Source organism: Vigna unguiculata, chromosome 11, assembly GCF_037176805.1.
Source record: "Vigna unguiculata cultivar grain cowpea cultivar isolate G323 ecotype 2 chromosome 11, ASM3717680v1, whole genome shotgun sequence".
Taxonomy (NCBI): Eukaryota; Viridiplantae; Streptophyta; class Magnoliopsida; order Fabales; family Fabaceae; genus Vigna; species Vigna unguiculata.
In genome coordinates this window covers 9,070,264-9,086,031 of record NC_140802.1, presented here as the reverse complement: position 1 = coordinate 9,086,031, position 15,768 = coordinate 9,070,264, and the positions used below count along the sequence as shown (strand labels likewise).

Genomic DNA, 15,768 nt, shown 5'->3' with positions numbered 1-15,768 from the left:
AAAATAAAAAAGTTGCGTCAAAACAATAAAATATGTTAGTTAAGGAATATAATGCACGTAGGTCCAGTAGTATTTATAAAGATGTAAAAAAGTCTACAGCCCTGAAAAGTCATGTGAATGTGTATTTTTAATGGGGAGAGCTTTTCTAACTATTATGTTATTGTATTCCTTTCTTCTTGTAATAGACAGATTTATTTTTTATTACTGGTTACTTAATTTTATATTCCTTTAAATTTTCTATGTTAATTCGTATTAACTTTATTAAATTACTAATATTTTCTTGTCAAGTTTTTCTCAAATACCAACTTTATTTATCCGTAATATCAGTCACTTATATTCTCAAATTAATTCTTTCCATTTTTTTTTCAAAACTTAATTTTTATCCTTAAACATAAATGGTTTCTACTGGTTTATTTTTTCTTTTTCCTAGTTATTCAAATTAAGATATTTAAGAAAATTTATACTTATATATAATTCGATCATTTTTCATGTATTAGTTATCTACAATTTTAGACTTTTATCTTATTTTAAAATTTTCTTTGAATACGAAATACTCATAAAATGCACCCTCTATTAGTTTGTACGGCAGACAATTTCATTTAAATACACAAAATGATGGTTAATTTCTTGTTCAGAAAATGTAATAATAGGTGATCTTTAATAAAATACTTTAGTTAGTTACTTTTTTTCAAATAGAATTCAAATTCAAAATTTTATTTTAAAATATTATGTTATTCCATTTTCTTAATGAAGATATAACTCCACTTAACTTAAACCAATTATTTGGTGATAAATCTTAAGTATTTAAAATAACAAAAGAAAAATTCTAACTAAAACAGAGTTTTAAAGTTTTTTTCACAGTACCAACCAAAAAACACTCAGTATATTCGTAGTTGTAGTGTTTTTCGTTAGTCAATTAAGTGCTATCAAATCAGAAATAGTCTCTAAAAATTGACTTCCAACATAACAGTGTTGAAATTTTTTAAAGCTTATGCTAAAACCTTGTCTAAATAAAAGAACAATCATATTTTACCATCCATTAAAATAAAAAGAAAAAATCTTTGATAACTTTATTTTAATAATATAACAACATTACTAATTTAAGTTAGGGTTAAGAATGTTTTTAATTCCTAAATTTTAATTTAAAATTAAAATTTGTATCTGTTTGAAACTTCGATATATTTTGGTCTCTAAATTTTAAAAATGAAAAAATATAATTATTTTAAATCAAATAAGTTAACTTTTTTTTTATGAGTCGAACACGTTTAATATAGTATTGAAGTTGTTTACACTGTTTGACACATTCTCTTCTCAACATTAATGTATCGAAATTTTGAGAAAAATTCCAATTTTAATTAAAATTATAAACTAAAAACATATTTAATCTTTTAATTTAAGTAATGATTAAAATTAGGGATGGCAACGGGGCGGGGCGGGGACGGGTTTCGCTATCCCATACCCATCCCCGCATAAAAAATTCATCCCCATCCCTATACCCAAACCCAACGGGTATCAAACTTTTTTCCCATCCCCATCCCCACCGGGTAACGGGTATAATCTCATACTCATACCTGTACCCGTGTTCTAACTACTTCAATATTAATTTTTATAAAAGAAAAAAAATTACGGTAAAGAAAACATAATATTATGAAATATTCAATATTAGGAGGATTTTCTTCGATGCCAAATACCTTAAAATAAATTATAATTGTTTACATTTTATATTAGAATACCAGATAAAATTTCATGTGAACCAAAACATTTGTTAAATTTGCAAACTACAACATTGATGAACTTAGTTGATAAAATTAAAAAATATTTCAAAAAAATATAAAAGGAAAACAAATATTTAAATTAAAATATATTTTAAATGTTTGTTTACTTCAATTTTTTAAATTCTAATGAATATCTTTTTTATACACTAATAAAAGTTATAATATATCACTTGATCAAAATGACACAAAGAATAAATAATAAATATAATAATAAAAGGAAAACAAATATTCAAATTAAAATATATTTTAAATGTTTGTTTACTTCAATTTTTTAAATTATAATGAATCTCTTTTTTATACACTAATAAAAGTTATAATACATCACTTGATCAAAATGACACAAAGAACAAATAATAAACATAATAATAAAATTTTGACATAGATTTTGTATCTTTTGAACTTCAATATATGTTGGATAGTGACAAAAAAATATTCATAGCAATTACATTAAATTTTTATATTGTAGTAAATAAAAGTTATTTATACAATTAAAGTAGAAAAAATTACAGTATGATTAATAGTGAGTTATAAAATAACAAATAATTAGATAGAATATATCGAAATATTATTCTACATGATGAAAATAAACAATAAATAAAAATATTAAAAGACTAACAAATGTGTGTTTTAGAAATAATTTGAGAGACTATCGAAATAAATCGCACAAAGGAAATCAAATGTATAATTAAAGTATGATAAAATGAAAAATACCTTACAGAACTAATTATTAAATTATGTTTGAAGTGGTTAAAATTAAATAGAAATATCATTAGTGACAAAAAAATTTGTCATTAAATTACATATAAATTAGTAATTAAATTGGTCACTAAATCAAGTACAGATTCGATCATTGAATCGGTCACTAATTTAGTCATTGATTCAGACAATAAATCAACTACTACCACCAATGACGAAAAATAGTGACTGATATGGGTTACTGACTAAATCAGTCACCATTTCATGTTTTTCTTGTAGTGAATTATCATATACTATTCCTAAATATCATTATATATATATATATATAAAATTTTAACCACTTCAAACAGAATTTAAAGTGAAAAAATTACATTATGATTAATAATGAGTTATAAAATAAAAAATAATTAGATAGAATATATCGAAATATTATTCTACATGATGAAAATAAAAAAAATAAATAAAAATATTAAAAAACTAACAAATGTGTGTTTTAGAAATAATTTGAGAGACTATCGAAAAAAATCACACAAAGGAAATCAAATGTATAACTAAGGTATGATAAGACGAAAAATATCTTAGAGAATTAAGAAAACTTTTCAAATATTAACATATAATTAATGGTTGAAAAATAACGAAAATTATTTTAATGAAACAAAAGAGTTCTTCAAATTAAACAAAAATTAATAATAATAATAAGTAAAGAATTTTTTTTATATTATCTTAAATTGAGAGTATAAACATTCTCATGTGAAAGAAAAATTTATAATAAATAAAAATATTAAAAAATAATATAAATATTCAAATGTGAGGCATAATTTTTTTTTAATTAACATACATCATTTTAACATAATTACATAAAGGTTATGATAAGATAAAAAATATACTGGAGATGAGAATGAGTTTCATGACAAATGAAATAATTAAAAGAAATAAAAAATAGAAAAAAAAAAAATATATATATATATAGGGGTTACTTGATTAATTGTGAATATTTTAATAATTTAAACGAGAATGGAGATATGGCGGGGATGGGTATTATGACGGATATATGTACATCCCCATACTCATCCCCATACCCAACTGAAAAAGTCGGGGATTCCCCATACCCATACCCAGTCAATGCAGGGATTCCCCGTCAAAACGGGGACGAGTTCGGGCAATACCCAGGGGGACGGATTTATTTGCCATCTCTAATTAAAATATTAATATAATATATGATTGTTTTGTTTTAATGGATTGTCAAACTATTATTGTTGTAACTAAAAATAGAAATAAAACTTAAAAACCTAGGATATGTGAAAAAGTGGGAAAATTGTGAATTTCCCCATAATTGCACTGTTCTTCTTTTTAATTCATCCAAAGAGTAAATTTTACATATATTATTTAATTATTTATTTATTATTTACAAGCATGACTGTTTATAGCTGGAATTGAATCTTTGGATAGTTAAATCCTGATCGTGATTTTCGTGTTCCGAGCTGTTAAATTAGTTAAATTCGATTTTATGGAAACCAAATTGTAATCTAAAATTTTGGCTTTTTTTCTTTCTAAAACGTTAAAATATATAATAAATAAAATATAAATGTATGTGATAATTATTTTAAAAATTAATATTTAGTTATGTGTTGAATTAGTTATTTAATATTAATATTGATTTATTTATACTAAGAAAACAGAAAATGAGAAAATTTAGAAATAAGTAAGTAAGTAAGTAATTAAATGTAAAAAACAAAATCATATTTCAAAATTTATTATATAATAAAATTGAGTTCATACTTCCACAAGTTAATAAGAAATTGATTAAATAATAAAGTTAATTTCTTTATATTCTGTGGTAATAATTAAAATTAGTCTTCAATAATGATGATCATAATATTATTGAATTTGTCTATCCTTTCTTTTAAATGGTATGAATTTTGCCTCATCTCCAACTTTACTAAACATGGAGAACAAGTTTTAGGGTGTGTTCTTATGTGGGTGATAATTTGAGAGAGAGGAAGAAGATTGATTTGGATTGATTAGAAGGTAATATTTACGTTCTTCTTTTTTATGGATTTGGGGATAATAGTAGAGTAGATTTGAGAATAATTTTTGTAAAAGTTTGTAAAGGATTTGACTGATGTGACTAAAAAAATTAAATTTAATAGATAAAAATGTAAAATGACTTAATTGTCTTTGGTGTTAAAAAAGTATAATAAAATGATATTTAGATAAGTTATAATTAATTTTTCATATATTATTATCATAAATAAAAATATTATAAATATTTATTAATTTGGTCACAGTTAAATTGTAGCCCAGAAATATCTCAAAACAAATATTACAGTTGAAAAAAAGCAATAACACTAGATGAAAAAATGTTCTCCATGTGACTAAGAAGGGTAATTTTGTCAAATAACAAAAGTCGCTTACAAATCTCTTCATAACCGGCGTGATGGATTAAAGCACGAATCTCGCATTTTCTCGCTTTCAATTCAGAGTAAAAGAACACAACAATTGTTATAAATCCACGCTTTCAATTCTGTATAAACAATACATTACTTCTAACAAACACACGCTTAAAGATGGATAATGATCATGTAGATATCAAAAATCAAATTCAAACATTGCTTGTCTAAATTGTTCGTAAACAAGACGTTTCTGAACATTTTCTTGCAATGATAGTTGGTTTGCTACGTCCATATGCGAGATATTGTTTACTTAAAAAATTATTTTAATTTAATTTCTTGTTGTTTTTGTTTATTTGAATAAAAATTAAATGTTAACCATTTATATTCTTTATTTATTATCATACACTAATAATTTTGTAAGAATCAAAATAATATATTCAAAATTTATTAATTAACTAATTATCATTAAAATAAAAAAACACATAATTTAGTATAATTATAACTATAATATAAAATAAAACATATCTAAATGATGGTTTTTTACTCTTTCAAATTATTGAATTTATCAGTAACTAAATTAAAATTAAAATTTTTAATTACTTCTTTTTAAATGTATATAATCATCACTAGTGTAAGAAGGATTTTCCATAACATCGATTAACAATGTTTAACAAGCCATCATAGTGAAAAAATATGTGTGGTGACAAAATTGCAATTTTTTGCAAACTTTTTAGCAACAGTTTTCTAAATAATTGTTGTTAAAAGTAGAAGAGACAACAATTATATAAAGATTCGTCATTAAAACTATTTCGGGATGGAGAAACGATGATGGTTATATAGAAAATCGTTGTCGAATATGTAGTAGTTTCATAAAACAAAGACACGTTTCTTTTTCCTGCGTGACTTTCATTTGAGTGTTTCCTTTTTCCCCTGCACTTTCATTTTCTCTTCCCCTTGCACATTCACAACACCTCTACTGTCCGTGGTGAACCTTCGCGTGCCTGTGCCACTCGCAAAACACAACTGAACTCATCGAACATTGCAAGTTTTTATCGTATTGTGCGGTAAAACCCACTCCGCGAAGCTCTCTACATCACACTATAAAACCCATGCCGAGAGTCTTATCCTCACCTATGGTTGGTACTTTACATTTATTCATGGATTTTCTTACTTGTTTCTGATATATCTCTACAAGCTTCACAAGCAAGCAAATCGTGAACCAAAGAAAAACTTATATGCCTTTTTACTCTCAGAGGGAAATGCTTTTATATCTACTCTAGTAGGTTTGTCTTTGTTAATCTCGTCGTGATATGCAATATATTATTATTTTTTTCTTTTTTTGGATGACTGTTAATGATGGTTCAAGAACAACCATCGACATTTGAGACTTTTAACAGCGATTATTTTAATTGCCATCATTTTTATCAAAAATTTAACGAGGTCGACATCTACGATGGTTTGAAGTCCACCATTGGAGGGAGGGTTATTTTAACTGTCGTGAAAAACCCATTCTACAATAGTGCATATTGTTTACATGAAATTTTATATTCCATTTTATTTCACAATCTTATTTTGATATTTTTATTGCAAAAAACGATCTTCTTAGTAGTGATGGAAACATAAAAAGTTAAAATAAGAGAAATTAAGTGATTAATCAAAACATGTAAAAAATGAGAATAAAAATAATGAATAAATTTGTGTTTAATTTTTTTCTTACAAAAGAAAGAAAACATGAGAGAGAATGCGAGATTAAGAGAAACATCACTAACAAAAAGCAAAGAGAGAATTTTTTTTCATTATTATTTTAACAATTTTATATTTTGGAACAACGAGAAATGTATTTTTTTAGTACTTGGTGAATAAAGATGTTTTCTGTTTATGTTAATCAGTAGTATCATAGTTTTAAATTTCTTATATTTTCTTATGATTGAGAGATAATATTTTTTTAGTATCATCCTAGCCATGATGTTACAATTTCCATTTTAGTCCTAATTCTAGCAGATTTTAGACTACTTTTGAAACTTCTTTTTCTTGTAGGAGTGGAACATACTTGTGGATCTTCATTGGTTAATAATTTTTTAGTCTAAGTTACCAAAATAAATTGTCATAAACTTTATTTATTTCACCCAACCAAAGTACATAAGATTGATGTACATGTCAAAATGGTTGGTTGCATGCATTAAGGACATGAGAAAAAGACATGTAAATTTATAGAACTTTTCATAATCACACCATCTTTCGTTTAGCCTGGTGACAAATTTTTCATTTGGTCAAACATCTCTTGGGTAGATCTTCTCCAACACCAAAAATCTTGTGTTGCTTTTAATAAATTCAAGCATGTTATTAGTTTTTAATTTTGAATGGTCATCTTCTAGTGCATTTAGTGCATCTTCAAAATATACCAACATTAAATAATGTGGTCACTTCCCTCCCTCTTTGTGTAAATAATTTTGTGAAAACTAGCCAAATACAAAAGAAGAAAGAGTTGAATTGTGTATTGAATATTTTTGTGAATTTTTTTAGAACAACATTAAATAAACTTAAATAGACGAAGTTTAAGATATGAAGATGCATTGTCAAATTGTTTCACGTAAGAGATATGTTTGACAAAACTCATCAACCATAATTTCAATCAAACATACATATGTCAAAATCTCTTTCTAAAACTTGTGTTCATAAAGCTCTTCCTCTTCAATTAGTTTCAAATAAATAAAGTGATATGTAAAAGGATAAGAGATTAAAGAGATTTTCATAACTTATTTTATATTGTTTCGTCTGAGTACTTTTAAGTTTTCACTAAATCGAGCTAATCTACAAGGTACAAAACAAGTATTACTTCTAGATAAATGAAAATGAAAAGTATTCTCTGGACACAACCACACCATGCTAAAATCACAAGTTTTCTTTGGATAAAAGCATTTTTGGGTAAGTATGAGTATTTTTTTTCGACCAAACCACTCTTAGCTAAAATACTTTGATAAACAAAGTTTGCGATCTAAATGATCATGAGTTTCACTCACTAAATGAGGTAACATCCCAAGATGAATACTAGATTAAATTCATTGTTCTAGATTGCTATGAACACAAACAATGCTCTTTTTACAAACTGGAACCTAAGGGATTGTTTGAAAACATGAGAGCATTAAGAGCTTTTTTGTAGGCATCATTGTTAACCATTCTTCTTGATAAAAATATTTTATATAGATGGTGAGAAGAAAATAGTCATTACAATTCCTTTTAGAGACATTTGTGATTATACACCTTTCATCTTTTTTGTCTTACACCTGACCACGTTCAAGCACATAGACGTATTAAAGGTTCCTCATTCAACATTAAATGTGTGTAGTTTCTTTATGCATTGTTAAGTCACATATTCACCATTGTTAAGTCACACAACTTGCATCTGTTGGGTTAAATTGGATATTTTGTGTCTAACATAATCTGATATACTTAAAAAATGTGTTATACATGGTTGTTTAAGCACACAATAAAATTAAATAAAAAATGGTTTATTAAACTTAGATCTAACAACCTTTCTCTCTTCAATAAAGCTTCCTCTTAGCTTAAACTTCTCTTCTTTCTTCATTTTTCTGATATTCACCCACATTAAGTTTTTTTCTCTTCTTAGTTAAGCTCTCCCTTGGATTACATTCTTTAAACATTATTCTTTCTTCCCCTTAAGCATCATTAACAAGCAGGTTATAACCCAATGGGGTTTGCACTTTAAGCTTTGTTGCACTACCCCTTAAAGATTTCATTTCACCAAAGAATGAATGCTTTCCGATTTCTTCCCTTTAATTGAGACTTTCTTCTTACCCAATAAAGTGTACATGTTGTATTTGATAACTATCATTTGCTACTTTTAGTTGCACAAACTGAATAGACCATGGTAGTTGAATCGTGAATCATATCGTGTATCGGAGAGCTTAAATTTTGAATCGTGAATCGTATCGTGAATCGTACGATTTATAAACATTTTATACACATTAAAAGAATGCAGTTTATACTTAAATATATAAGATATATAAATATGTAAATAAAAAATTAATAACAAAACAATCTCATAATCAAATAGAGTGGTTGTATCTATGTGTATCTACCATAGAGTTTCACAATTTCAGCAACATGACCTTCAAAACACAATGTGGTTGCTGCATAAGATTCCTTCAACTATAGTTATATGCTACTAAACAAATTATGCATTATAGCCATCCAAAAAATAAGTGTTTGCTCCTTGTATCCTAAACAACCTAAAAAAAAATTATATTCTAATCATTCATAGTTCATCCTCACCATCTCTAAGATTTACCACCATGTGACCACTGTAATACAAATGCAGAAGCTCAAACCCACTGAACAAACAAACAGAGGCATGCACGAGATGACACGCAACCACCACCGCAACACCGCGCAACCAACACTGCACCATTGTGCGACCACCGCAACAAACAGAGATGACGTGATCACGAGAGGCAAGGAGGAGAACGTGTTTTCGAGCACACTAATGTTAATAAGTAACGTTAATAAGTTTCAATGTACGAAAAATAAAGGGGGAAAAATTAGGGTTACAATTTGGGGGTAAATCTGTAGAGGGAAAAACTAGGATTTCAAATTGGGGTAAATTTGTATCATGAATTGAATCATGATTCGCACGATTCAGACTCGTATCGTACGATATGGGAATAAAAACGATACAACTCACAATTCGTATCGTCGAGGACCTGAATCATTTCGTATCGTACAATTCGTATCATGAATTGTACGATACTTATTACATTGGAATAGACACATAAGGACTACACAAACAATCACATTGCCTCTTCAAATTGCATGAACAAAAGCATTCATATTTACTTTAATAACATTGAAGAATCATGTTTAATTTAAATATAAATCGTTCTTCGGTGCATAATTGAAATTTAAATCATGTTTGATTATTATACTTCAGTAAATATATAAAAAATATTAATTAACTATTTTATGACAATTTTAATTTTCTGATGTTTACAATTTTAAAATTTCATTTTTCCACTATATTATCCAAAATACTATTAATTGAGCATGCACTATATAGACCCCTAATAATTTACTAGATAAATTGATAAGTCGAACATTCCCGATCTACCAAGCAAAACCAGTAATTTTCTAGTCATGATCAGTTAAAACTAAAATTCAATTAGAGAATGTTTCCACGTGGTAGAACTTCCTCGTATAATATCATATAATATAAGACTTTCATGAAACATTTTTTACTTTTATCACTGACATAAAATATTTTTTAATACTTATTTCAAATTTATTATCACCATTTTATCTTTAATAATTTTTTCTCATTTAAAAAATAATTATCAGAGTACACATAATTAATAAAACATTTATAATAACAATTATATTTTACATTTACTTACCAAACCAAAGTTAATATTTATTTAATTTAAACTACTTTATTCTATTATTTATTTCATCATTTCAACCTATTTTTCTGTAACTGAAATTAGTGTCTAAAACTCATAATTCGGTCTCCCGATACTCCGATCTTGAACTTCCACCTTAAAAAATTTGTCATCATCTATAACAATATATCTATAACAATATATAAAGAGAATTTCCTCTTTTGTGTCCACATTTCATAATACCAATTATACACTTTAAAATATAATTATTTATTAAAGTTTTTAAAATTAATGGTTATTTTTACCTATTTTCTATAAAACTATTTATCTTTTTTTCTCTTTTTTTATTCATCAACAATTATTTTTTCTATTCATTTCACTTTATTTTTAACATTTCACTTCATTTTTAATAAATATTAATTTATTTTACATATTAACTTAATAATATTACACTATTATCACCTAATAAGATATTATCATTTATATTTAAAAAATGTATATACACAATAGCACCTGTGTGTATATTAGTATAAATAATGTGTGTACTATCTTAGTGCGGAAAATTAAAAAGAGAATCAATGATACAAAGTGAAAAATTCGAAAATTGTCTAATTGTACGGATATCTTTTGGACAAAAGTGATGAAAATTGTAATCCATTAGTGTTGTATGATTTCTGTTAAGTCCTTTTCTTTTTTAACCAGTACAAAGTAGACACCTTCTTTTGTTCTTTATTTCGTACAAATCTTAGTAACATATGCTATTCCAAACAATAAAAATAAAATAATACTATAATTATTATCATTATTTGTAGGGGTTTGAGATTCAGGTCACTAAATATCATTTTAATTTAAAGTATACATAAATTATAATAAATTTTATTTTATTGAGTCAATTTTGTAAGATAAATTAGATTTAAAATCATTTTCTAATATGGTATAAGAGTTATTTAAAATCTAATTTTATTAAAATTTATGTTTATGTTGTCACTTTTATTAATATCTCAATTCTCACATTCTATATCTTACATCGATTACTTATTCTAGTAATACTTGTGCATTTAAACGAATTCGATTTGGAAATTCATAGAAACAAAAGAGATATTAAAATACCAAAGTTGGAAGATATGTTTACACATTATCTACCAAGTCGACTATAAGAGTTAAAATCGCATCCTTACGAAATATGGATCCTTTTCACCAATTTGTCCAACCTTCTTTCCATTTTTTCTCACATTATAACGTGAATTATATATATAAAAGTTTTGGATAAGATCAACACAATCTTAAATCTATAATTACCATTTAAAGTCGACACATTTTTGTGACTTGTATTTTTCACAAACAAAATGTGGATATTAGTCTTCAAATTCTAAACCTTTTCTTAAGAATTTTATGTAAATTTCAACCATTCATTTAAAATTAGCTATAAAAGTGAGGTCTGTAGCTAATTATATAATATAAATTTGTAAATATGAAAGATTTCATCAAAATTTAATAACAAATAATTTAATAGGTCTAATAAATAATAAATTTAGTTAATATAAGTTTACAATCAATTATATAATGTAAATTTGTTTTATTTTTAATTGATATGAAATTTTCAATTTTATAAATTCTAAATATAAGACTAAATAGAGGTTTTATTACAATTTAATAGCGATAATACGATAGATCTAATAAACGACAAATAGATTTTCAAATGACTCCGCATATATACTAAAAAATGAATTTTAAACATTAATGGATCATTTAAAACCAAATTTTAAAATGGGATTTTGAGTTTGTTTTATCAGCGTGTGCTTATGTAGATTAAGCATGGAGTGAATTAAAAGTTGGGTGACATGAGAGGCGAAATCCTCAATGATTGAACGTAGATAAGGTTGAACCGTTTGTTTTTGTCCACTATATCTAGATACCGTCCATGGTGAAAACTGGCATCAAGTACTGAGTACGATGGCATCTTGTGAAACCATGGTACTAGCGTGCTAGGTCATGTCAGCACCACATGTTGTGGCCATAACAGTACTATTACAACTTGTTATCATTTATACCACAAAGATTCTACCACAATAATTGCTTTCATCATGTTAAACACTTTCACTGCTTAATCCCACAATAAACATCATCGATTACTCACACAAAATTCAACAAAACATCACAAAGGACAAGGGAACAGTTTGCCACTGCTCGTGTCTGTTGGAAAGGTGAATTTTCCTCTTCCATATGAAAATTAAAAAAAAATTATGTCTCTGCTGTCTAGGGTCTAGCCTTGGCTAGTGCAGTCACTACTTTACACCATGGGGATAACATATATAAAATGCAATGGACCAGTAGTTCTCACACTATGCATTTAAATCAATGCTCAATCTTACTGCAACAATCTATAAAGCTAACTACAACACAGACACAGACAACAACTACCTAATTCTACTCAACATCTTTTGCTTATGTAGTTATGTTTCGTCTGCACCTCTCTGTGCGTATAATTGTTTTGCTGGCAGTGATAAATAAGAGCTCCTCTTTGTCTTCTTTAGATTAGTTATGAAACAAATACAAGGGATTCCTCCACAAAAACTTCTTATTCTCATTGAACCTTTCAATATCAACCCTCCTTTTGGAAATTATAATACATTATTAACATATAGATATGTATTTAGTAGGTAAAGAAACAATGGTTAAAACTTAACTTTAAATCTAATTCAATCTCATAAAACTCTACAAAATCAGTTTGTAAGATAAAATTTGCATACCACTTATATACTATGAAATTGCCTTATCGATATAAGACTTCTAACAACAATTTATTGAAAATAAGATCAATTCATGATAAATTTTTCAGAGAAATTATTGAAGAAACACAATATTAATGAGATATGAGTTCACCTTATATAAAAAATTTGATATCATTTTTAACTAAACCTTAAATTTATTGATCATATTTCAGAACATGTTCAATTTTCTTAATTCTATCAAATTTAAAACTTAAATTCATAGTTAGATTCCTAATAATTCACGCTACATGAAAACCATTCTCATTTTACTATTCGATTCGATTTTGCGAATGAGTTAAACTTAAATTTACCTTCTAATACATTTATTTCAAATATATCTTTTGAAGTAGTGAGGAGATGTTAACATGTTAGTTAAATGATTAATGGTGGATTCATTTTTAAAAGGTTTTCTGGATTTCAATATTGCAAAGGAAAAGGCACACAAAAGAGAAGAGACATCCTAAAAGAAACTAACTAGATTCTTCAATGAAAATTTATCATCGACAATCAAAATAGATATGTTTTTAAAGTTAAGTCCAGCTCTATAGAACAGAAGTTTTTTAATCTATGCATGTATTTTAATTAAATTCTTTTTTTTTATTATTAAGGAAAGGATTGGGTAGGCATGTGATATGGGTCCTTGATGAGCATGGTATCAGAGATCAGAAATAAGAAGAAGAAGAAGAAGTAATAAGAAGAAAGAAAACAAAAGCAAAATCCTGTTGTTCCGATTTGTAATTCCTTGAGTACCAATGGTTATGCGTTTGTGATTGACGCGCGATGAGCACTATCACTTTCAACACAACATTCATTAAAAAAAAAGAAAAATGAATAGCAACTTGGGAGTTCTCTCACTTCACTGCAAGAACTGAGATTTAACCTTTTCCTCTATTAGGTTATCATTAAAGACAAAAACATTTCCAACTCCCTTCTCTGTGCACTATTCCTCTACCTTTATGCTTACACAAGCACACAATTAACAAAATATGGAGCCTGTGGTCCACACCCTTCTTTTCTTCCTTTCTGCTTCCTATAAACTCCCTCTTTCACTTCATTGCTCCAAAAAAAGTTCTTTCTCACATCCTTCACCACCCTTTTGCACACAATGGAGGCTAGGACTGTGGAGAGGAAGAGATCACTGGTTGAGAGGGTGAGGAAGAATGTGGAAGAGGAAGTGGAGAATGAGGTGGAGGAGGAGGATGAAAGTGGAGCTAGTTTCACTGAAGAAGAGAAAAAGAGAGGGTTTGGTAGCAGCAATAGTGGTGGTGGCAGAAGAGGCTCAAGTGGTGGTGCTGCCGCTGGTGGTGGTGGTGGTGTTTCTCCACCTTCATGTCAGGCAGAGAGGTGTGGTGCTGATTTGACTGATGCAAAAAGGTACCATCGCCGCCACAAGGTCTGTGAGTTTCACTCCAAAGCACCTGTTGTGGTGGTTGCAGGGCTGAGACAGAGGTTTTGCCAGCAATGTAGCAGGTTATTTCTTTCTTCAATTAACACTCTTTCATCTTCACCATTTTCTTCTACTGTCTATAGCCTTTTACCATGCATGCTTACTTTTGAAGCTATACCAAAGGAATAATCATTACCATTTGCAACAGACACCAATGCAAATTTTCAACTGCATAAATTTAGTTTCTAAGCTTTTGTTTAACTGTTGTTCACTAACTGCAATTTAAAACCTTTAAGGGACCCTTTTGAAATCCTTGATCAATGAGATGCTCCTAAACAATCTGTATGCAAAGAAACACTCTTTTAAGTGATTGAATTTGAACATCATTCTTTTAAGTGAAACAGTTAAAAGTTGAAGCTTTTGTTCCTGTGATGAGTTTGTGCAGGTTCCATGATCTGGCGGAGTTTGATGAGTCTAAGAGAAGCTGCCGGAGGCGGTTGGCCGGACACAACGAACGGCGCCGGAAAAGCAACCCTGAAGCTGCCGGTGAGGGGAGCAAAGGGCATCACCACCCTAAGGAAACAACACAGTGCAGAATTCAGATGAACCTTCCAGGGAGTTCTTCTGGCTACAAGTCTTTCAACATCAGATGAAGCAAAAGTGTTCACCAAGCTCTCTCTCTTCTGTCACCCTTTGGTTTCTTACAAGCCAAGTCATATAATAAAAAGGACCACTTTGTTTGTTCACATCAACAAGAACCAAACCAAACCAAACTTCTAACATCCAAAGCTTGTCTGCTATGTATGCAATGCGAGCCATTTTCCTTAGCTCTATGTTCTCTTATTTAGATACTGCCTTTAGTTTCTGTTTTTCCCTACCATTGTTATCCTATTGAAGCACCATTGCATGGTGAGATCTTATCTCTTATCTTCCATTGGATTAAAATAAAACACTATTGCATCTTTGTATTTCGATTATCTCTTTTCATAAACAAACCATTTAAGTTCTACATTTTGTTTGAAATTTCAGGAAGATACATTTTATATTTAAAAAAAAAAAAAAACTATTTTGGGTGTCATTTTATTTCCATTTTCTCATATCAAACTTTAACCTTGAGGAAGTCACAAAGTGAATTAGTAACTGAAAAGGGGACCAAACACTGAAAGAAAATAGATATATACGATGATTGGGTCTTTACAAGACGTTATGTGAGCAAATTAAAGTTTTGAAAATGTTAATCGTGATAAGAAAGACTAATGTGTTGGGTTAAGCGGCGAAGAAACGTTTAGTTTTGAGAGATTATGTAAGATGGGGTTGGTTCATTACGGGACAAAATTGTAATTTGAGTTTTCT

The 15,768-nt window shown here is 27.9% G+C and overlaps 1 protein-coding gene across 1 annotated transcript; it reads left to right on the top strand.

Moving 5' to 3' along the window:
* The first annotated feature begins 14,067 nt into the window (after positions 1-14,067).
* On the top strand, positions 14,068-15,389 carry LOC114169062 (squamosa promoter-binding-like protein 4). The gene is made up of 2 exons (XM_028054082.2): positions 14,068-14,498; positions 14,861-15,389. Exons 1-2 carry the CDS (start codon positions 14,134-14,136, stop codon positions 15,066-15,068), a joined length of 573 nt encoding a protein of 190 aa, XP_027909883.1. The 5' UTR covers positions 14,068-14,133; the 3' UTR covers positions 15,069-15,389.
* The last annotated feature ends 379 nt before the right edge of the window (positions 15,390-15,768 follow it).

Excerpts from the sequence above, each read along its gene's own strand:
- LOC114169062 (XM_028054082.2), top strand. The coding sequence starts at position 14,134 with ATGGAGGCTAGGACTGTGGAGAGGAAGAGATCACTGGTTGAGAGGGTG. Across the intron at positions 14,499-14,860 it reads TTTTGCCAGCAATGTAGCAG|GTTCCATGATCTGGCGGAGT; the intron begins GTTATTTCTTTC and ends GAGTTTGTGCAG.